This window comes from Dipteris shenzhenensis, chromosome 30, assembly GCF_047967505.1.
Source record: "Dipteris shenzhenensis isolate YYH24624 ecotype China chromosome 30, Dip_SZ_1.0, whole genome shotgun sequence".
NCBI lineage: Eukaryota > Viridiplantae > Streptophyta > Polypodiopsida > Gleicheniales > Dipteridaceae > Dipteris > Dipteris shenzhenensis.
In genome coordinates, this window is record NC_141625.1 from 37,006,601 (window position 1) to 37,030,329 (window position 23,729).

Below are 23,729 nucleotides of genomic sequence, written 5' to 3' on the forward strand. Positions count from 1 at the left end.
CAATTTTCATGCAAATTTCAAGAATCCACAAATGTACAAGTTCCATATTTGATAATTTGTTTTTTGGATCTTCATTTGCCAGTGGAGCGATCACTCTTCAATCCACTCTCTTTTTAAATGATACCCTCCTTTGCATCCATAATGGGTCTTCATGAGTCTAAAATTATTTTTATTATTGTGAACATCTCACTTAGGATCAGTGCCTTAAATTTGAAGGTTGCAACACTAGGTTTTGCCCTTCCCCATAAGGGTAAACATAGAAATGAACTTTCAAGGGAATACCACAAGGAGAGAATGTCCAAAAGACGTGCCACATCACGCATAAAAATAGCTTAAACTCTTAAATTGGCCTTCAAAATGGTCTACCCTAAAGGTAGGTTTTATTAGAGTTGTTGGGTTTTGAGAAGCTAATTTTCATATTTGGAATGTCTTATTTTGTGGAGTTTTTTGAGGGCCTGCTCCCTTTTTTTGGGGCTACCCCTTTTTCCTCTTCCCCTTTTTTTGGGCTTGCCCCCTTCTCTCTCTCTCTCTCTCTCTCTCTCTCTCTCTTTCTCTCTCTCTCCAGTCCTGACTCCTCCTTCCTCTCTAATACTATTATTGTTCCAGGGACCTTTTGGGTAGGCCTTATGAATGACAAAATGTTGCTTAGGATACATTTTGTTGGTAAAACTCACTCATGTAGCTTGCCCCAAGATGGTGTGTGAAAAAGGGGCGAATTGAAAGCTGAGAGAGAGAGAGAGAGAAGCCCCACAAAGGGAAGAAAAAGAAGAAGAGGGGGGGGAGGGGAATAAAAATCCAAATGAGAATTTCGAAAATTCAACATGCTTCTCAAAAGTGATTAGACCGGGCAGGCCAAAAATTTGAGGCCTTGCTTAATTTTATCTTATTTGATTGGAGGAAGAGGGGAGAGAGGGAGAGAGAGGGTTTGCTGTTTGAGTCGCGTATAATCGCCAAAAGCTCCATGAGAAAGTTGGAAAACAACGCGTGAGGCGGCGGCTCACGAAGCGTGGGTGGCTCATCTTGGTCGTTTTGGGCGATTACGAGCTGATTACGAGCTGGAAGACGGTGCTTGTGCGCGGAGGGAAGGACCGTCGAGAGCTTGAACGTGGCTCTTGTGGAGGATCGTACACCATTGTGTGTCGCCTTACGTGTTCTGTGATTGGGCGTTCGTTGGGGGAAGAGAGAGAGAGAGAGAGAGAGAGAGAGAGAGAGAGGGTGTGTTGGGGACGGAGGGGACAAGAAGCACAGCATCAGCTGCTCATTTGGGTGTAGTAGACAGACAGAGCATCTGGTGACACTCAGAGAGAGATAAAGAGAACCATAGTAAGGAGAGACGGATTCTATCGCCATGCCTGGACTTGACCCCTCTCAGCCCAACGGGCTCTCCTCCTCATCCCCTCTTTGGCCCGCTAACCGCGTGAGAGAAACCTTCAACTCCTTCTTTGCCTCCAAAGATCACACGGTGGTGGAGTCCAGCCCTGTCGTCCCATTGGATGATCCCACTTTGCTCTTCGCCAATGCTGGTATGCGTTGTTCAATGTTGTAGATATTGCGAGGCTGCTCATGGTTCGTCTTCTTAAGGCTTTCTGCACAGCTGGTGGGTTCTTCACGTTGTTTGATGCTAGATCGCATGAGTAACTGTAAAGTACCTTAACGTTGGCAGGTATGAATCAGTTCAAGTCGATTTTTCTGGGAACCGTGGATCCGAGAAGCAAGTTAGGACAATTGAAGCGGGCATGTGATACACAAAAGTGCATTCGAGCTGGTGGAAAGCACAACGATCTTGATGATGTTGGGAAAGACACATACCATCATACTTTCTTCGAGATGTTGGGCAATTGGTCGTTCGGCGATTATTTCAAGGAGGAGGCTATAGGATGGGCTTGGGAGCTATTGGTGGAGGTGTGTGTCAAATCTTGTCCTCTTTGGGAACTGCTTCTTGTACTATAGATATACATGGATTTCACCCAAGAAAAAAAATTGTCCCCTAAAAGCATACAGGAGAACGAGCTTATTTTTATAGATTCTGGGATATCGCTTCATTTGCTAAGCTGTGATGACAAAGTATTACAAAGATAGTGCAAATTATGAGGACACGGTAGATACAGCCAGTCTTAAGAAAACTGGTCGTTCTAACATTATAGGTTTTATACCCGATAATAACTTCCCTCCTTACTAAATCGTTGCCGCTTTCTTTGTACTCCATACAAATAGTAATAAAACCCCCACGCATGACAAACAATGGACTAACCAGTCTGCCCCCATAAGGGACGGTGCATTGGCATACATATAAGGAGAGGGGTCCACGTACAAACCCACAATCCAATAGAAGCATATATATGTACGGAGCAAAAGAGAGAGAGAGAGGGGACGGGGTAAGGAGTAAATTAGGAAGATAGGTCATAAGCTGCCGTCTGGGTTTCGGAAGATTCTGGAATCTCTTGGGTACTGATGAGAACATAAGCGCAGCTTTGCTTACTATGTTATTTTTATTTTTATTTTCTCATTCAATAACAATTTTGTTTAAAGTCGCTTACAAACTCCCTTCTTTCCTTTGTTCTTTTGCTTGTTCTATAAAATGAAATTTGTAAGATTGGATATAAGCTAATCTTTATGAAGGTATATAATCGTGTCACATCATAATGTAGCCTCTATTGAGGCCTTCTCACTTCATGATCCTTCTCTAACCCCAAATACCCTAGTGGCCCCCAACTCTTCCAGGAAATTTGCTAAAGTCTCTTGGAATGGGATGGCTGAAATGAAGGGGGAAAACCACCTTGGAAACCACAAATTGTGGCTGCTTGACCTGGATGCTGTCCATAATCTTGCAAGGAAGGTGTGGTACGCAGTGGTGCCATGAATTCTCATATTTGGTCTGATGGACCCAATTCCAAAACCCATGATGTAGAGGATGCGATGCTTATCTGCCGAGAGTTGCAACTGTGCTCTCCATGATGATTTTATGAAACCTGTAAAGCACTGAAAGTGGGTGATAGCTCCAACTGGCAGGCTGGCTTCATGAATAATGATAATATGTTTAAGCACAATGGGCTTCCATGAAGAATCACGAGTGATGAAGTTGCCAAATCCATCTTTTGATTTTGGGATGAGTTATCTGAATTGTTGAGCAGCAAATGCATTTCAGGACAGCGTCAGTGTTCAGCCACATGCACGTGGAACAAGATTCTTCAAAAGTTTTCATACTGTGAGTACCAAACCTATATGGTTTTCATCTCAAGAAATGTGAGACATGTGAAAACATGAATGTGTAAAAGGAGTTTTTATGGAAAGATGTGAATTTAGTGGATAATTGGGAGCACTTTGATGAACGAATTCCCCCAGAGAGGAATGCACGCATATTCTTTGTCAACATCTACAGCTCAAGAGCATCTGTCTATGGCACAGCCACAAGGGCTGCCAACAGCAGCAGCAGCCAAGGCAGGACAGCAGGGCAAGGGCCATGTAGGACTGCCATGCAGGCAGCCTTGTGGGACTGCCACACAGCAGGCACATGGACAGGCAGGCCAGCAGGGCAGGTCAGGGCTCACAAGGCAGAAGTCATCCTACAGTGTGTTGGAATAGTAGGATTGATGCTTCACATGTGAGCCCCCATATGAGGACAAAGGGGCTTGACACTTTGCATAGCTATTATGTGAAGAATATTCTAACCCTCCAACATAAGGGTAGAGATGTGAGCATTACAGCGGGAGTTTCAGGAAACACCATTCCTATGGTAAGTCATGCATGATCTCCCAATTTGCTTAAGAAAGGAGTATGTTCTTTTCTAGTGTTTGGACGCGATAAGCAACCAAGTGAAGAAAAGTCAGATCCTCTCACAAAAGAAAGATTAGATTTCCTTCAGGAATTCTCTAGTTGCTTCTCTCAGGAACTTCCTAGTCACCTCCCTCCTGAGAGACCAGAGGATCACAAAATTGACATAGTTCCAGGGTCTTCACCTCCAAATAGACCCCCATATAGAGTTAGTCAATCTCAACAAGATGAAATCTTCAAGCAAGTCCAAGAACTCTTGGACAAGGGATTGATCCAACCCAGTAGTTCTTCTTTTTGCTCTCCTGTCTTACTAGTCCAAAAGAAGGATAAAACCTTTAGGATGTGCATAGACTATAGAGCCTTAAACAAACAAACGGTTAAGAATCTTTTCCCGATTCCTCGTATAGACGATATCTTTGATCGTTTAGGAGGATTTGAAATTTTCAGCCGCATAGATCTTAAGAGTGGCTACCATCAGGTACGAGTTGTACCTGAGGACATTCATAAAACAGCCTTCCAAACCACATTTGGGCTGTATCTTACTTATGCCCTAGCCACAATCGGCTGATGGAATGGTTGTTCAGGAACTATAGACAGTTCACTGCCGTCTTCTTTGATGACATCCTCATTTTCAGCAAGAATGAGGAAGAGCATAAGGAACATCTAAAGATTGTATTTCAAATCTTAGCTGAAAATGCTCTTCACATCAATGAGAAGAAAGGTGAGTTCTTTCTTCCTGAGATTCACTATCTTGGTCACATTATCTCACGAGAAGGTGTCCGTATGGACCCAGCCAAGATACAGACAATTGTAGAGTGGCCTGACTTGAAGGATGCCCATGAGGTAAGGTCTTTTCTAGGCCTATGCTCATATTACTGAAGGTTTATTTGGCATTTTGCTGAACTTGCAGCTCCTCTACATGATCTCACTAAGAAAAATCTGAAGTTCAGATGGACCCAAAAAGAAAAGGACTCTTTTAATGCTCTAAAGCATGCCCTGACTACAGCATGACCAGCATTCTTTGAAGCCAAACTGAAGTTACGAATAGTACACTCTTGGATTTGCTGAAATTTTATGTGCATGACCAGCAAACCTTTTGGGAGAAATTCCTTCCTCTTGTGGAGTTTGCTTATAACAACACAATTCATTCCTCCACTGGAAAAGCTCCTTTCGAAATTGTATATGGTAGATCTTTACCAACTCTACACATGCAAACAAAAGAGAAAATCTTTGCCGCTCATCAATTCGTGGAGGATTATGACTGTGCTTATGCCACGGTTCAAGCAGCCATTCAAAAGGCACAGGAGAAACAAAGAGCAGCTGCAAATAAAAGACGGAGGGCGTTTGTAGTGAAAGAAGGCCAATGGGTCTTATTGAAATTTGAGAAAGCCCGGTTTAAAACCAAAGTGGGAAAAAACGCATCTACTTCAAGCTATCCTTTCGATATTATGGTCCTTTTCAGGTGTTGTAGGTAATAAATGATGTTTCAGTCCGATTGAGACTTCCAGAGCATTGGAAGATCCACAATGTCTTCCACGTAAGCTTGGTGAAACCCTTCATTGGGGAACCACCTCAAGAGCCCACACTGGACGATGCACCTGAAGTAGAGGACACTGAGATCTTGTTGATCCCAGAGCAAATTATTTTGCATAACTTCACTACGGGACGTCGAGGCACGACTCGCAAAATGTACCTTTTGAAGTTCAGAGGGCTCGCATCCACCGATGCCCAATGGGTGGACAAAGCTACATTTCAGGAGTGTCCTGAAATCTTGGATGCTTATGAGGAAGCATTTCAGTTGCGGACAACCGAATGAAAGATGGAGGGAATGTCATCCTACTTCAACATGTATCCACTTGCTTGGTACTATTTCTTTTTGTTTTTCAATAGTATGCTTATTAAGAAATGAAATGTTTTCCTACTGTTCAGTTATGGACAATGGGGACTAGGTCTAGCATTTGAGGGTGGACCCCCTTGCTTGGGGTTATGGGCATTAGTGACCCACAAGAGTGATGGCCTCTCTTTGAGAGGGACATCCGGAAACCACACCCCACCTGAGTACCCAAACATGGGACCAATCAAATGCACAGATTGCATACCGACCTAGGAACCATTCAAGAGAATGTTCCTTGAGCTTTGGGTGTGGGCCTGGCAACATGCCAAGAGTAATGGAGATACAAGATAAGACGACAAACAAATGAGCTCATTATGGCTCAATTATGACCTTAGAGTACGTCAATAGATAGTCTAAGCTGTTAGGAACCCATGGGTGCGATCAGAATTGAATTCTGACAACTTTGAAATTTTAGGGTTTTTGGGAGTGACACGTGGTAGACTGCCACATGGAATCTGAGCTGGCAGGTCAGTCCGCTTGTCCCACACATGTGGCAGCATGCATGGCAAGTGGCAGGGCATGCAGGCCAAGTGTTTGGCCCCAAATTTGGTAGATTTGGGGCAGGTTGTGGGCTGTCCTCTTTGGGACTGCAGCCCACCAAAAATCTGGGACAAGTGTCCACCTTCCACTCTAGGCCTGGGGGGGGGGCTGAGCCTATAAAAGAAGGCCTCTCCCCTTCATTCCTCACATGAAAAATTCGTCACTTTTCTTCTCCCTCCTTTTGGATGATGCAGTAGAACCTCTCCAGCTCCTTGGGTGCAGCCAGCTTCTCCCCAGGCCATTCTCTCACCTCAGCAGCACTTTCTCTCTACAACAGCACATTCTCTCTCTACAGTTCCAGCCCCTCCTCTCCAGAAATCTGCCCCCTCTCAGCTCTTCTGGAACAGCAGCAGCATCCTCTCTCCTTCTCCTAGCCTGGAGCAGCCATAGCCCTTTTCTCTCTCCTGCTGCAGTCTTTCTCTCTCTACTGCAGAATTTCTCTCTCTACTGTTCCAGCCCATTTCCCTTGCAGAAATCTGCCTTTCTGTGCACCTCTGGAACAGCAGCAGCTTCTCTCTTACATCCCCTCCCTTGGGATCAGCATTGGCACTCTCTCTCTACAGCTATCACTCCATAAAAGCTTCCTTTTTCTAACCTACAGGCTGTTTTTCTAAGCTGTTCTCATTCCAGCCCCATTTCCACACTCTCCTCACCCAAGGTAGCTTTAGAGGCATCAAGGGCTTCATCTACAAAAGGGTCAAGCACGAAGGGAGCATGTATTGTCAAGTTTATCTCATTTACAGCACTATTTCATGTTGTTTCTACTATCTTTCTAGAAACTAGTGCTTGTCTCTAATGTTGGATGTAAGTGGTGATTGTTGCAGGCTTCTTCCTTGTGGATTGGGCAAGCCAAGAGTTGAAACCTAAGCTTGAAGTCCTCCTTTTTGTTGTCTACCTTGCACATATGCTCGAGTCTTGTATCTAGGTCCTAGGTTTTGATTGAGTTCATCAGTTTGGAAGGTGCATTGCACCTTGGTCTTGTATCTCCATTTTCAAAGAATAAAGTGAGTTTGGATAAAGGGGGGCCGTCTTGGCCCCTCAATCATATTGCAATTTCCAATGATGTCACTTTGTGTTTAAGCTGTATAAGTCTTAATTCCAGCTTAATTGCAAACTCTTAAGTTCAAGTATATGTGTTTGGCAACTCGCAATCATCTCATTCAAACGCCTCTACAAAATCCGTTGTCTGAATTGGTAGAAAGCATCGAGTATATCTCTTTGTCTTGTGCACTGTCAAAAGAGCTTCACCTCCTAAAAGGCCACCTAGAGTGGCGTGAAGCTTACCTTGGTAGACGAGAACTGATTCCTCCTCAAGGAGAAGGGAGCACAAGTCATCAAAGTCTACTGATTTTGCTGGCACCTACAAGTTCGGGAAGCCATGTTGTAATCGGGGGAAGCTTGGTTAGGATGAGTGATGCCAATTGAAGAGATGTGAGGGCAACACCCATTGCCTGCAACTGATCATGGAGGACCTTTGCCTGCATCAAGAACGGCTGCATGGTACTCCCTTTTGGGAACTTGAGATTGTACAGCTGTACTGCAGAGTGACAGCTCACATCGCCGAATCCCTTACGTAGAGATCCTTTAGCTTGGACCAAGCACTGTTCAAGGTCTGAACAGCCGGAGAAACCTCTTTTGTGATCGTCCGGACCAATGCTGAATGTGCCTTTGAGTCCTGCTCCTCCCAGTCCTTGAGCTCCTCATGAAATTCATGCTCCTAGGCATCATCCGAGTAGCTAGAGCTCTTGTGCAGTTTAGGCTTCTGTTCATAGCCGTGAACAAGCTCCTTGTAACATGTGGGGACTGGCTGTGCGGAAATTAGATGAACATACAAGGAAGAACTGTTAAAAACATGGTGTGAGGGAGAGAAAGAGAGGCTAGGGAGTGAAGAAGTGATACTCAAATGAAGACATTTCATTCATTCATCAAGTATATCATGACAAGCGAAGTACAAGCCTTTATATAGGCTACACACTCACACCCTAGCACTTGTGTTGGAAAGGTCACCTCCGCATCTGTAAGCCCCCAAATGAGGAGTGCGTGGGGGAGGGAGACCTAGGGTAGGATGTGCCCAAGAGAGAAGGAAGAGAGGGGGCTGCCACATGGGCAGCACCTCACAGGATTGCGACCTGCAGATGGCGTCAGCATGGCGAGGGCAGTGGGCAGGTGAAGGGCCTGCAACAGACCTTGATGATGGCGCAGTACAGGCGGGTCAAGACAACAGGATGTACAGGGTAGTACGGCGCAGGACACGTGGCTGGGAAGAGCCTGGCAGAGGGCAGAACCAGCAGGCCTGGTGGAGCAGCAAATTGTGGCTGTCAGTGGGCAGAAGGCATGCCTTATATAGGCTGGACCCCTGCCTTGAATGGAGGGCCAAAGGCCCTGGAAGTTTGGGCCATAAAAGCCCTGGTTTGTGAGCCCTAATAGGGCTGGACCAGCCACAGTGTGGTCGGCCAGATTGGGGCAGGCTGGTCGGTTTTTTCAGCAAGGCCCTAGGCCTATAAAAGGAGAGGCTCTTGCCTCATTTCAGCATCCAGCAGAGCAGCTTTGGAGGAGCAGACAGGAGCAGCAGATAGGGCTTCCTTGGGCCTTTTCCAAGGAGGTGAAGGAGACCTAAAGAGTGCTGCAGACTTAGCTCCAGGGAGAGGCTGAACCTAGACTGTCTTCCATTGTAGATGACCAAATCATGTATACGTCCAAGGTCCAAAAGAGCCTGCCCATACGCAGTAACGGGAGCGCGACTGTCAGCCGAGGAGCGGGGGAAGCCCGAGTCCTCTGTGTCCATCTCAGGTAATAGGACTGGATCTGAGTGGAGTCCAGGAGTAATAGGCAATAGCAACTGTATATTGATCTAGGGGTACAACCACAATTAAGGGGGCTGGTCAAAGGGAGAGAGAGAATGCTCCAAAGGTGGCCTCGTGTGAAAGACTAAGTGGAGAAGTGGGGAGAGCCTTTTATAGGCCCCCCAGCCAGCCAGGTTGGCCAATATTTTCTGGCCATTGACTGACCAGCCAGGTCGGCCTGGTTGGGTCGCGTTAGGGTCGGGCTGACCCGGCCATGCAGGTTGGTTGACCCACCCTGGTTGGGGCCCAGTTGGCACCCAATTCAGCCCTACCATTTGCCTAGCTAGTCTAACCAGGCTTCTTCTATCCTATCCTCTCTGGGCAGGCACGCCCCTAATAATAGCCCCCTCTCACTATGAGATGCCTAAGTCTAACAGTATGAGCTCCACCATTTCAGTTTTGATACAGTCACCTATACTGGTTTGTATGATTTCTTTAATTCAGGATTTGGAACATCAAAATGGTCGTTTGAAGTATATTTTTGAGCACGATAAAGCTACACTTATTTCATCCATTCTTTATCGATCTTCTTGAATTCATTTAATAAAGATTTTGAAAGGACCTTATTAAGTCAAGATCAGTGCTGTTTGGTCAACACGAGGAACTTGACTGCCATTGTCTATCGGTGTGTGCCTTCCATGGTGTGCAGGTCTACAAGCTGCCGGCGGATCGTTTGTATGCCACTTATTTTGGTGGTGATGAGAAGCTTGGTATTGCAGAGGACACAGAAGCCAAAGAAATTTGGCTTTCGCGATTACCGGCAGACCATGTTTTGCCATTTGGTTGCAAGGTTAACACTTTTGTTCAAAATTTTAAGAAAATTTACATTTACTTTATTCATGTGTTATGTCATTTCAACACGCTCATGGAAATGGATCAAAGCATAACAAATCTCGATTCTCCACGCGCATGCGCACACCCCCCCCCCCATGCAGTACACGAGCTTAATATATTGGATAGACACACAGATGCATACAATTGCAGACAGATGCATGCAAGAATGGATATCCATATAGCATCTTTTAGCCAAGCTGAGTACATATTTTCTCGTAAAATGTTGACATTCATAGGCTATGACAATACAGGTTTTTGCATGTTAATGGAGGCATGACTTACTTTTGCAGGATAATTTTTGGGAAATGGGTGATACTGGACCGTGTGGTCCATGTACGGAAATCCATTTTGATAGACTTGGAAACAGGGATGCGACGGCACTTGTCAACAATGATGATCCAACTTGTATTGAGATTTGGAATCTTGTGTTTATTCAGGTGCTTTGGAATTAAACTGAAAGATACTGTGTCTAGATCTTGCCTTTCTTCTATGCAATTTCAAAGAGGAAGGGAGCTTTATACAAGAGACTAAATTCATACATTCAGCTTCACTTTTGGTTACCTTAGATTTGATCTTTTAGCCATTATGAACCTTAGACAGCGTTGAATTTTTATGTCATTATGTTTGTTAAATTAGCCTTACACCATAAATCATTTGGAATAAGTCCAAAAGTAGCTTTCATATATAAGGGCACTTATGGGGTCTTATTCATTCCTTGTTCACATTTGTAGTACGCTCTTGGAGAGCTTTTGAATATCCCTAGATAGCTCATCCAGCCATGGGAATGGCATGTTGATGGTGGTACATCAATGCCTAAATGTCATCACACTGCTGAAGATAGGGCACATGTGTCATTGAAGCCCTCATTGAGATACTGGTCTTAATGACAACTGTCTGAATTGCATTGTAAAATTGTTGCCTACCTCTGCAGTTCCCAGGAAGTGGGAATGTTGCCATCTTTCAGCCATGGAAATGAGAATAAGAATTACACGTTTGGGAAATGGAGGTGTTAGAAAATGTCACGCTTTCTTGAACAAAATCTTTGTAAAGACTCTTTCTACAAGTCAAAGCTTTTTTAATCCCTTTCAATAATTCACAGCTAGCAAGAGTTGGAGAGAGCCTTTGTGTACTGTTTGCAATTGTGCACTTCGATCATGTGAGATCCCCCTTGATTCTTAGTCATTTTTCTTTCAAGTCCATGTCTATGCGGAAGAAAAAAAATGATGTCTCAATCACAATCTTGTTTATGCTGGGATTTCAAATTTCATGTTCCTGTAGAGTAAGCTGATGTTTGTGCAGCACATAACTTTTCTATTACTGTGGTTTTTGCTCAGTTCAACAGGGAGGCAGATGGTTCACTTAAGGTTTTGCCTGCTAAGCATGTTGACACTGGAATGGGGTTTGAGCGCTTGACTTCCATTCTTCAGCAGAAAATGAGCAATTACGATACAGATGTCTTCTCGCCTATTTTTGATGCGATACAGAAGGTGTTTTTATTTGGGAAAATAAAAATTTGGGAGTTTTTAAATCTTTTTTTGTTTGAGTGTATTTCCGAGAAGGGGGGGTCTTTGAAAGAATATTTTTCATTTTTGCACTGCTAGCGTAATTTTATTATCATTTGAATGTTCTTTCATTTTCTTGTGGTGCTATCACCTTTCTAGAACTCCTTCATGATTTTTCTGAAAGGTATTTTAATTGTTGCAGTCAACAGGTGCCCAAAGCTACTCAGGGAAACTTGGCACAGAGGATACAGATAAGGTAGACATGGCATATAGAGTGGTTGCAGACCATATTCGGACACTCTGTTTTGCCATCGCAGATGGCTCTCGTCCAGGTTTTTCCTTTTTTCAATTTAACCTTATGGGTTATCTCGGACTTTTCTAGGCTGGATACATGTTCATAAGTTGATTTTGGTTACAGGTAATGAGGGCCGTGAATATGTATTGCGACGCATTTTACGGCGAGCTGTAAGATATGGTAGGGAAGTCTTGAAAGCGCAAGAAGGCTTCTTCAGCGGGTATGGTTAATCCTGTTTGTTTAGTTTGGTCTGTTGATTGCCTCTGCAGGTCTGTCTGCCTTTTGCAGAGTTTTGGGTGTTTTTGGGAGTAAGTGATATTATTTAGCTGTGCAGCAGTTAAACCAAAGGGGACTATTGCACATGTAAATTGATGATACTGATACAATGAATTTTAAACTAGACTTGTAAATGTTGTGGTACAAATGATGGGAGACATTTTCCCTGAGCTAAGGAAAAATGAGCACAAAATAAGGGACATAATTTCAGAAGAGGAAGCAAGCTTCGGACGAACGTTAGTGAAGGTGATATATATATTATGCCTCCTCTGCCATAAAATTGGAGAATAGTGTTGTTTTTATCAGGACTTAATGTCTTTCCCTTTGTGACTTTACACCAGGGCATAGAGAAGTTCAAAAAGGCTGCTTCTGATGTCAAAGATGGCAAGTTAAATGGACAGGTAACAGATAATATCCATTCTAGCTAGATTGAATGGTAATGAAAGCTAGTCCTTGTGAGAGATTGGAGAGAGAGAGAGAGCAAGAGAGAGTGAGCTTGAGAGCTGAGTTGCAATAGAAGAGTGTAAAAGAGTACGACTGAAAGAGTGAGAGATAAGGTTTTGTCCTAGTGACAAAACCTTAGTAGTCACTAACTATAGTTAGTGAACTAACTGCGGTTAGGGGGAAAAACCTCTTAAAGAGGGAAAAGTGCCCCTAACTAGCTTATTAAATTACATTGGTCACTGCTGAATTATATCTATAATTCTAACACCCCCCTGTAGTGCCAATGTCATGTACAAGGCTGATCAATCACCAAACGGATATAAGTTTAGGGCACTGCGAAATGCCTCAAACTTTTCACGTGGTAGTGCTTTGGTGAAAATATCTGCAACGTTGTCATGTGTGGACACAAAGATCATACTGATCTCTCCTGCATGCAACTTCTCTCTGACGTAGTGATAGTGAACCTCAATGTGCTTCGTGCGAGCATGAAACACTGGATTCTTTGCCACTGCAATGGCACTCTGACTATCAGTGAGAATTGGAGAAGGACCCTCCAAAGACAGATGAAGATCAGCAAATAGACGTCGCAGCCAGACACATTCAACTGTTGCTGTGAAAGCTGCCCTGTACTCAGCTTCACATGATGAGGTAGCCACTGTAGATTGTTTCTTGCTCAGCCAGGAAATGCAAGATTTACCCAAAAAGAAACAATTGCCACTAGTGGACTGCCTAGTGTCATAATCACCAGCCCAATCTGAATCACTGTAGGCATGCATCTGCAAGTCACCCCCCTGAGGAAATAACAAGCCGAAAGACTTCTTGCCCTGCAAATAACGGAAGATGCGCTTAACTGCCTGTCAATGCATAGTTTTTGGTCTGTGCATGTACCTGCTCACCTAAGATACTGCAAACTGAATATCAGGTCTAGTGTTGCAGAGATATATGAGGCATCCAACAGCCTGACTGTAAGATGTGGCATCAACTGATTCTCCTGCATCATGCATTGTGAGTTTCAGCCCCGGCTCCATGGGAGTGGCTATGGGCTTACAATCATGCATGTTAAATCTGTCCAAGAGTTTCTGCACATACTTGGACTGAGACATAACAGTGCCACGTTTCTCTTGAGAGAACTGGATCCCCAAATAAAAGTGAAGCAGCCCCAAATCTGACATGTCAAAGGTGGTCTGAAATCAGCTTTGAAATCTGCAATTCTATCTTCATTGGACCCTCTGAGCAGTAAGTCATCAACATAAAGAAGGATGACTAAAATTTCCCCCCCATCCATCTTGATGTAGAGGGTGCTCTCAGTAGGACTATTGTGCAGGCCCTTGCTGGTCAAAAGGCATGAATCTTGGCATACCATGCACGAGGGGCTTGTTTCAGCCCATACAAAGCTTTGTTTAGCTTTCATACCTGAAGTGCATTTGCTGTAATTTCAAAGCCTGGATGTTGTCTGACATACACCTCTTCCAGCAAGTCTCCATTTAAGAAGGCTGTTTTAATGTCCAACTGATGAACATTCCACTCAAAATGTGCAGCCATTGTAATAACAGATCGGATGGTGGTCATCCGGGATGTAGGAGCAAATGTCTCCTCATAATCTATGCCCTTTTTCTGAGCATAGCCTTTAGCAACCAGCCTTGCCTTGTATCTGTCAATGGAGCTATTTGGCTTCCGTTTGACCTTGAAAACCCATCGTGTGCCAATGGCATGTTTACCTGGTGGCAAGTCTACAACATCCTAAGTTTAATTTTTTTCAATGGACTGCAACTCATCTTACATGGCATTCATCCAATGCACATTGTCCTTTGCTTCTTCGAATGTTGCAGGCTCCTCCTCATCAAGAAGAGTACCTGCATATGCTGATTCCACTGAATTAGCACCTTCCATGTGCCTTGTTGCACTGCGAGTCCTGCCAGGTAACGGAGCATCAATTTTACTTTCCCTGAGAGTCTGTAACAGCCAGTTTGGGACTGTTTTTGCTGCATGTATGTCTGCAATTTCTTGCTGCACCACTTGTTCCACTGCCTGTGGAGGTGGCAAGACATCCTATGGCTGAACTAAAGCATCGGGAGGTGGCTGTAAATTCTGATTTGCATCAGAAATATCAGCAGGGGAACCCAAGGCAATGGGTAGCAACCCCTCAAAAACATCCTTTGAAGAAGGCATATGAAATTCAGCCTGAGTGTGAGCTGAATTTTCTGCAAATATCACATCTCTATTGACAATGATCTTGCGTGTAGCAGGATTGTAGAGATGGTACCCCTTGCTTTCTGCACTGTACCCAACAAATATGCACTTAATTGCCTTATCTGACAACTTGTGCCTAAATTCAACTGGCACATGAGCATATGCAAGGCATCTAAAGACTCGGAAATGATCCACTGAAGGCTTTCTCCCATTCCAGACCTCATAGGGAGTTTTTGTTTTCAAAGCCTTAGTGGGAGTTTAAAATGTAGTTGGCACACATCAGACCTTCAAGCCAGAATTTGTGAGGCATGTGTTTGCTTTTTAGCATACATCTGTCCATCTCCATAAGAGTTCTATTTTTCCTCTCAGCTTTGCCATTTTGCTGAGGGGTCAGCCTCACTGTGAGCTGATGCACAATACCCGTGCCTTTCAGAAAAGCATCAAAATCTGCAGACAAGTATTTCCCACCTCTATTTGTGCCCAATGTTTGTATCTTGAGTCCGGTTTCATTTTCAACCATGGCTGAAAAGTGTTTAAACACCATGAACACTTTTGATTTGCGCTTCAGCCCAAAGACCCAAGTGAAATTGGAGTAATCATTAATAAAGGTAACAAAGTAGAGATGACCACCCAATGATGGAGTCCTCATGGGACCACAGACATCACTATGTATAAGCTGTAATTTGCGGATAGCTTTAACTGAACCATCCTTTTTGAAGGGGAATCTATGCATCTTGCCTAAAATGCACCCTTCACAGGCATGTGGAGGAGGTATCTCAAGAGGTGGCAATGCATCAACCATAGAGTGCTTTTGAAGTGTCATCAAGCTGTTGTAATGCATGTGGCCATATCGGGCATGCCATAATTCTGGATTCTGCATGGCAGCAGTAGGGGTAGAAACTGCAAGAGCATGGGCTGCTCTTTTCTCAAAAAGATCAAGTTGAAAAAGCCCACGCAGCAGAGTATCGGATAATCTTAAGGCATAATCATTTTCCCTGTCTCGGACAACACATTTGTCATCCTCAAAGATGACTTGAAATCCAGCTTTGTTAAGAGTGGACACTGAAAGAAGATTCTTGGTGATACCAGGCACATATAAGACATGTGAAAGTCTGAAAACTGAGCCATCAATGGCAGTAAGCTCAACTTCTCCTGTGCCACGTACTGAATATGACGAGTTATTGGCACAAGTGACTTTCTTACCAACGGGAGGTGGATGCAAGGAAGTAAAAAGACACTTCCTAGAAGTGATATGCTTGGATGCACCGCTGTCAAAATACCAAGTGTTCAGTGTTTCATTGACATTGAAAGCAGATGCATCCGTAGAAGAGTCATAACTGCAAGTCAAAAATGCATATGTATCATCATTACAAGTGGCTGTACTATCCCGAGCATCTAGAGCAGCTAGCCTAGAATCTGAAATGCAAGATAAAAAGGCATAATCCTGTCCAACAAAGTTGGCTGCAGCATCCCCACTGTCAGATGCATGAGGAGCTGAATCTGAAACAGCCATACCGGAGCTGTTTTTCTTCTCTTTTGCAAGCCTTTTCTTGCATTCTGCAATGTGATGACTTGGCTTTTGCCAGTAATGACAAAAACCCTTCTTCTTGGGCTTACTTGCATCATTTTTAGCCTTTTGTGAAGGCTGTCCTGACCCACTGGAAGGCTGATTTACTGATGTCTTTGCCTGTCCCTTTGTTCTTGACTTAAACTTTGAGAGCATAGCTTGTTCACCTGCACGTGAAGCCAAGTTTTTCTTGGTCTGCTCTTCCTGAAGCAGAAGTCCTATCAACTCATGAAAAGTGGGAGGATTTGCACCCCCCCTCAATGATAAATTCAGCGAGATATGAAAGCTGAGATAAGACTCAGGAAGAGAATTCAGAGTGGTAGTAATCATCTCTGAATCATGAATAATTTCATCTATGTTCAATAATTGCTCTCTGAGATCCTGTAGCTTTGTGAGCTGGACTGACATGGAGTCACCCTCTTCCATATGTGTATTACTTAACTCTCTTTTCTAAGATATCCCACGTTGCCTTTGAGGTCTTACACGACCGGATATGCGGAATGATAAATCTTTTCATTGAAAGAGAGATGCATGACAAATCTAAGGCATCTCGTGAATCCCATCTCTTCTGCTCTCGGAGTAGTAGCTATAGCTGCACCAACAACTTGTTCTGCAGCTGCACCCTGTGCACAACCTCTTCCACCTCCTTGCTGAGGAGGGGTATTAGGTGCCATACCTGCTGGTCGGATCTCACCCCCATTCACATAATCCCATAAATTGCGAGAAATCAGAATATTGCGTACCATAAAACTCCAGAGGGAGTAGTTGGTACCATTCAACTTGTCTTCCTGTGAAAGACCACCGAACTGGAAGTCATTCTGATTTTGCTGGGCCATATCTGAGAAAGAGATTTAAGCAGATACAAAACTGAATTCCCTTACTGGGAATGAAATGCACAACTCCCAAAAAACACAGCCAAGCACTGGCTGTAAATGCAACTCAAATTTCTGCACTTGCACTGTCACAAATCTGTCCAAGCATAAAAAACTCTCCAGAATCTGCCAAAAGTGCTGCAAAACACTTCAAGAAAGGCAGTATGAACTGAAATCTCCAAAAATTGCTCTCCCAACACAAAAGCCCCAAGATAGGCCCGAAATTGCAACTGGAAAGGGGCAAATTGATCAAAAGCCCCAAATGTTGCAAGAATTGCGCTCTGTCTGTAAAAGCCCCAAATTTCACTGCGAAATTGTAGTGTAATTACAAAATCCCCAAATTTCTTCAAGACATTGTACTGCAGAATCAAAAGCCCCAAATTTCGAGCTTGAAATTGCAACCAGAAAGGGAGAAAAGCTCAGAAAGCCCCAAATTTTGCAATTTCAGTAGAAAGCCCCAAATTTCAGACCAAATCTGCAGATCTGTCTGCAATGTTTGCTCCAAGTGCAGCTCCAAATTTCTTCAACAGCTGCAAATTGATTGCAATGTTTGCAACAAACATGATGTCCCAAATGTACTCCCAAAAAACTGAGCCAAACAATGGCTGTCTGCAAAATGTGCCTGCCAAAGATCACCTGCAGATGAAGGAAACCTACACAATAAACCCTGTACGAAATCCGTACACCTGCAATACAACTGTACGGAATGGTAGATGCAGGTGTGCAGTACGGAAGTACGGCACAGACATGTATGGTTGTATGGCGAGTATGTACGGATCTGCAGTACAGCAGAATGCGCAAACCGAGGTAGCAGGTACGGATCTGTAGGTACAGATCTGTATGGTTGCTTGCGTTGCTGTACGGAAGACCATACCAGTACGGTACTGTACGACGGAATGCGTGTACGGACAAGCATGTACTCGGGATGTACGGCGAAGTACAGGCGTACGGCGTTGAGATTGCAAGTACGAAAGCAGGTACGGCAAGTATGGAAGCAGGTGCGCGCAGGAGTTGTCTGGCGAACTCACACTGTACGGCGACGATGGTGCAGTACGTGCTGTACGGCGTTGCACCAGCGCTGATGGAGGATAGTACGGCAGGTACGAATGGCGATGGCACAGGTACGTGCATGGTACACAGGTACGTGTATGGTACGGATTTCGTACAGTCGTACGGACTGTACGGACAGTCGTTTTGTTGCTTCGAGCTGTACGGATGGGTGTGTAGCAGTAGCAGCGGTAGTAGGAGCGTGGGCTTTAGGCTGGAGCTGAACGAGGAAGGAGTAGGGAGCAGGATCAACCTGCTTTGATACCAAATGTGAGAGATTGGAGAGAGAGAGCGAGCAAGAGAGAGTGAGCTTGAGAGCTGAGTTGCAATAGAAGAGTGTAAAAGAGTACGACTGAAAGAGTGAGAGATAAGGTTTTGTCCTAGTGACAAAACCTTAGTAGTCACTAACTATAGTTAGTGAACTAATCGATTAGGGGGAAAAACCTCTTAAAGAGGGAAAAGTGCCCCTAACTAGCTTATTAAATTACATTGGTCACTGCTGAATTATATCTATAATTCTAACAGTCCTTTCATCAGGTTTGGAGGAGAGTGTTGGTAACCGGTGTTCGTTTCAATGGTTTCCTGGAAACTTACTATGGAAGCTTACGTTATTTTATGCCCAGCGTAGTTTATGCAAGTGTGATGTCTTTAGTATGTCTGGTGATGTTTTTATTCTTGTAAGTGATTGTGAGATGGTTCTGCCTGTATGATCCATGTAGTTTGTGTGAAAGATTGTTAAAAGTTCAGGATCCTTTCTTGTTTGATGTAGCTTAGAAACACTTCTTGTTGCAAGGTACGACTTCCTAATTGTCATTATGCCTAAGCATGGCATTCCTTAGAGTTGAAGCAGCCCTTAGTTAGTGATGTTTAAAGGCCTGTATTGGAACATTTTAAAGAGAAGCCTTTGATATTCTCTTTGTTGCATATCTGTGAAGAGTGTCTTGTCAATGGGAATGGGGATTTCCACATGGCGGTCCTTGTTTGACCTTTTTAGCTCTGCCTTCCAAGTAGCGCTATACTAACACTTTATGAAAAAAAGTGTCCCACACCGTTTCTTGCCAAGTGACCCCCTTCTATTTTGGTTTAATCTCTGTGTGTGTGTGTGCGCGTCTCACACACATACACACATTATTTTAATAAAGAACTCTCTCTCTCTCTCTCTCACACACACACGCACACTTACACACACACACACATTTTAGTGAAAACTTTGAGTGCTTTATATTACAAGATAGCTATTAAAAAAAAAACTGGTAAGCCGAAATATTACATCAAGCGAAAATGTCCATGTAGGCCAAATATACATCTTGAGTTATGCATTGAGTTTGTAGACAATCGAAGAGCGATTGCTGCAAAGAATGACGGAAGAAAACAAAAGGAGAAAAAACTGGATCAGCAAAGACTCTGTGGTTTCTAGCTTTCCAGAGAGTCCAAAGTGCCCAGTAGTGAACCCAAGTAAAGAACAACTCAAAAGGTGGCCGTCTAGGATAGATCCCAAACAACCAGAAAAGCTTGCCAAAAGAAGCTTGAGAAAATCACATTCTCAATTTGTGCCAGAGGATGCCCAAGAAGCTCTATTGTCTCGGGACAATGCCAAAAGATATGAGATATTGATTCCCTTGGAGCTAAATACTGATGACAAATAGCTAGAGCAATACTTTTGCATGATAAAAGATGTCCAGACGGAACAACCCCCAACAGAACACACCATAGAAAGACCTGTTGGCATAGTGGAACCTTGGAGTGCCAAATCTGTTTTAATCTCTTTCTTCACCATTTGTTAGGATGATGTAAAGCCCAAATTTGATTGGCCCTGTCCGACACCGTGGGTGGTGATAGCTGAACTTTATATAAAGAAGAGACTGTGATATGAGACAGCTTCGAAGGACAGATGGACGAGTACAAAGGAAGCAGAGTCCAATCCTGAAGCCAGTCTTGAAGTTCTAAAGGCGGTACTAGCTGAAATGGCTGAAGCAGGATAAAAGAGTTCCGTCATCCTTAATAACATCAGCCACTTTGGAAATCCCTTTTTTATTAAGAAAATAAGAATGCCAGGGCTCCTACAAGGCCAAGGGAGGAGAAAAAACCCGTAACTAGTGGATGCTCTCAGCCCGCAAAGAGTGACCTTGTAAAGAGTCTCTTCCATTCCATTCCAAGTGTGAAAGAATATGCTTCAAATCTAGAAACATGTGAGAAACCAAAGGGCAACCTTTGATTTTGCCTTAAATGCAGCGCAAAAGAAAATCCCACAGCGTGGGTTGCCCAAAACCAAAAGCAGGAGTGGTGATGTGAACAAGTAAAGAGCGCATCATAGTAGCTCAAGGCTGATCATCTTGAAGAAACTGAAGCATCATTTTGCCTTTGTGAGCTAAAATGTGCACATGAATATTAAGAATATTCAGCCCTGCATGCAATTTATGGTGAGCATAATCTCTGTACTGGAAGTAACCGCAAGCTTTTCTTGCCATGCTTTGACCGCCATAAAATTTCCCTAATGGTAGACATGAAGGAAGGCAAATCCTCCTTAGTGAAAAAGATTAATGGCAGATAAAACTGAATATAGGCCACCAAGATAGATTGAACAATGCGAAGACAGACATGCAACGGCCAAGTAGCCAACTTCCAATATTCCAAATTTTTCTTCAATTTAGCAAGAACCCAATCAATTTGTTGAGAGCGAGTAATGCTCCAACTTAGAGGATATCCGTTTAGACGAATCAAGTGAGTTGGTGGAACAATTTCCCCCGGCCAGAGCAGTCTTTGCCAATCCTTAGAGTGCAATGGCAGTAGACATGATTTTTAAAAATTAATGTGAAGGCCAGCATAAGTGAAGAAAGGTCCCTTGGAGTGTTTTTTGGCATGAAGAATGAATCATCTGCATAAGCATGAGCAACCAATGAGTGACTTGCAGGAATTTCCAGCCCATGTAGTATATCGGTCGTCACCAAGTGATCAATATATTGAAGCATTGGATGCGTGGCTATAGCATATAAGATAGCACTAAGAGGGCAACCTTGCTGGGCCGAACATCGAAGCGTCCAGGACTTTGATATTGTCTAGACAAAATGCATGCAGCTTTGCTATCCTGATAAAGCCAAAAGATGACATGCTGCAATTTCTGACCAAATCCCAAAGCTTGCATGGTCACACCCACACACACGCACGCACGCATGCACAGAGTTTGCAAAGCTCTTTGCATTTGCAAGCGGTTGCATTATAGTATTCAAACTTTCCAATGGTTCTATGCACGGCTTCCATCACAAGTGTTGCAAATTAATCATCCATTCATCTTGACAATCGTTTGCGTTTGGCAGAACCTAAGGTAGTGCTCACTGAGTACTTGTTTTTACTTGTTAGCTTCTGTGTTTGATATACGCCAGCATATTCCAAATTTAATAAGTTCTTGTAGAAGACATAATTTCTAAATAGTTGTGATGTTATATATAAGGGCCTGTTGGAAAGTTTTCAATTGTCATGCCCATGATTAAGATATACTAGGACTTTTTTTTTAAAATTAAATTAAGAGCATTTCAATGTTTAGGATCTCATATTAATTTTAGTTATTGCAGCAGATTTAATCCCTAATATTCTTTAATGCCGAAGTAGATTTCAGATGGTCTTTCAGTGGCTTTATGTGATTATCTAGGTCCTAATCTCTGCATTGTTTGAGAATCTACATGTTATAGGGATAGTTTCGTTGTGTATTGCCTACCATGACTGATTAAAGACAGCATTTGCTTATAGTCATTTGTTTAGCTTGACCCTCGGCCTTGTTGTGGTTATGGTTGCAGGATGCTTTTATATTGTGGGACACATATGGTTTCCCAATGGATTTAACGCAGGTATGTGACTTCTTATGTGGTCATATGGTAAATGGTACAGATCAAAGTTCTGAATTGTCTTTTGCCCTCTTTGATCTCAGTAAAATGTACTTCCCGTAACACTAGACTCATTCAACCTTTGAAATATATAGAGTGCATCGAAGGTACATCATGGATGTGTTAATAGAAGTTGTCCAGAGGTCAAACTGGTGGCTGGATGGGATAACAGAAATAGACCTCAGATGTCACTACATTTCTCACTTTGAGAAATGAAATTGAATTTGTGCATCAACTGGTTGCATATTGTTCAACGGCCTGATTGTAAAAGCTTGAGAGGTCTTTCTGACTCTATAGGTATCACATTGTGCAATGGTGTGTAGGGTAGTGTTGTTAATGCTTACTCGGTTCTTACAACAAGAGTCAACATGTCAAGCTTTTGACAGAAATCTCTGAATGTGCCTTGTATTTTTATATCTACTGCTGGACAGTAGTTACCTCTTGTTAGTTTGTAGTTTCTAAGCTCAGAATATAGCCAAAGATGTATTTGCATTTTGATACACTTGGTCATGTAGTCGACTGGTTACTTGTGCAAGGTTGTCTGTGGCTTGGAAAAAAAAGAATCTAGTCTGTTACATATATATATATATAATTAGAGTATGCCTTGTTAGGAGTCAACAGCATGGCATTTTAAACATGAAAGGGAATCTCAGGAATGGTTGTCACTGTTTCAATAAAAATTCTTTAATCTTTTTGTGATTTCTTTTGTACTTATACCTATGTCGATGGATGGATCACAGTTAATGGCCGAGGAAAGAGGTTTGGTAGTGGATGTAGAGGGTTTCCAGCAGGCCATGGAGGAGGCTAGAGAGAAAGCAAGAAGGGCAAGAGGAAAGGTTAATATGATTGTGCATAATTTTCTTTTTAATCCTTAAAGGGAACATGCAAATTACAAATTTAGAAAGGGTCAATTTTCTGGCTTCTGTCTGCCAGAATCTAATGTCATTAGCTCCTTTTTGTTTCAAAAAATAAGAAAGCTTTGGATTTGCAATTTGATCTACGTGACCAAAGATTTTAAGCATTTATTTAAGTTTATCTGTTCTTTTGTGCTGACAGACTGGAGGAGGAGCATTGGTTATGGAAGCAGAAGCAACGGCTGAGCTACAAAAGAGAGATATTTTTCCCACAGATGACAGATATAAGTACACGTGGCACAAGGTCAATTTCTTATCCTCTTTCCACAGATTCAGTCCAATCAAGTATTGTCATTTTCCAAAATGAATTAGAAAATTTGATGACCTTTGACAGACATGCAAGTGAGGTTCCTCCCGCACAAGTCTGTTCGTCATAGCTGATTGAGTGCAGATGCGTAAAGAGTAACTTGGAATAAGAGAGAGAATCCATATGTACATGCAATATTTTGAGAACTGGGTCCTGTAGAGTATTTCTGATATAGATTAACCTGAATGGATGATGTGAGTACCATAGAGAAGACAGACCGCTTCTACTCCTGCTGAGCCGATACAAAGGCTAGTGGACTGCTGTCTGCCAATGGCTTATGCTTAAGAATGTGTAGGAGGCCTCCTTTATAGGCTTGGAAGAACCCCCCCCCCCCCCCCTGCCGTGCCCCCCTCCTCCCTCTCTTCTTTCCTTCTTCCCCTTTTTCTTTGCTCGTTACCGAAATGGCGTCAAAACACTGGGGGGGAGGAGGTGCACTCAAAAAACCCTAATTTAAAAGAAAAACCTTAAAGTGCCTTAAAAAAGACTATATAAAGCACTTCAAAACCCTAAAATTCCTCATTTCTATGCCACGAGTTAAACAAATTGCTAGACCCA

The 23,729-nt window shown here is 43.2% G+C and overlaps 1 protein-coding gene across 1 annotated transcript in view; it reads left to right on the forward strand.

Annotated features, from left to right (window-relative positions):
* Window positions 1–820: 820 nt before the first annotated feature.
* Window positions 821–23,729, forward strand: part of ALATS (Alanyl-tRNA synthetase) — a 47,136-nt gene continuing 24,227 nt past the window's right edge. The window contains exons 1-12 of the mRNA XM_087401172.1: window positions 821–1,523; window positions 1,664–1,902; window positions 9,698–9,838; window positions 10,173–10,319; window positions 11,217–11,369; window positions 11,587–11,716; window positions 11,803–11,899; window positions 12,081–12,201; window positions 12,297–12,356; window positions 21,867–21,917; window positions 22,694–22,789; window positions 23,010–23,111. Of these exons, the coding sequence (XP_087257298.1) occupies window positions 1,349–1,523; window positions 1,664–1,902; window positions 9,698–9,838; window positions 10,173–10,319; window positions 11,217–11,369; window positions 11,587–11,716; window positions 11,803–11,899; window positions 12,081–12,201; window positions 12,297–12,356; window positions 21,867–21,917; window positions 22,694–22,789; window positions 23,010–23,111 (1,512 nt within the window). The 5' untranslated portion in view covers window positions 821–1,348. The remainder of the gene's footprint in view (window positions 1,524–1,663; window positions 1,903–9,697; window positions 9,839–10,172; window positions 10,320–11,216; window positions 11,370–11,586; window positions 11,717–11,802; window positions 11,900–12,080; window positions 12,202–12,296; window positions 12,357–21,866; window positions 21,918–22,693; window positions 22,790–23,009; window positions 23,112–23,729) is intronic.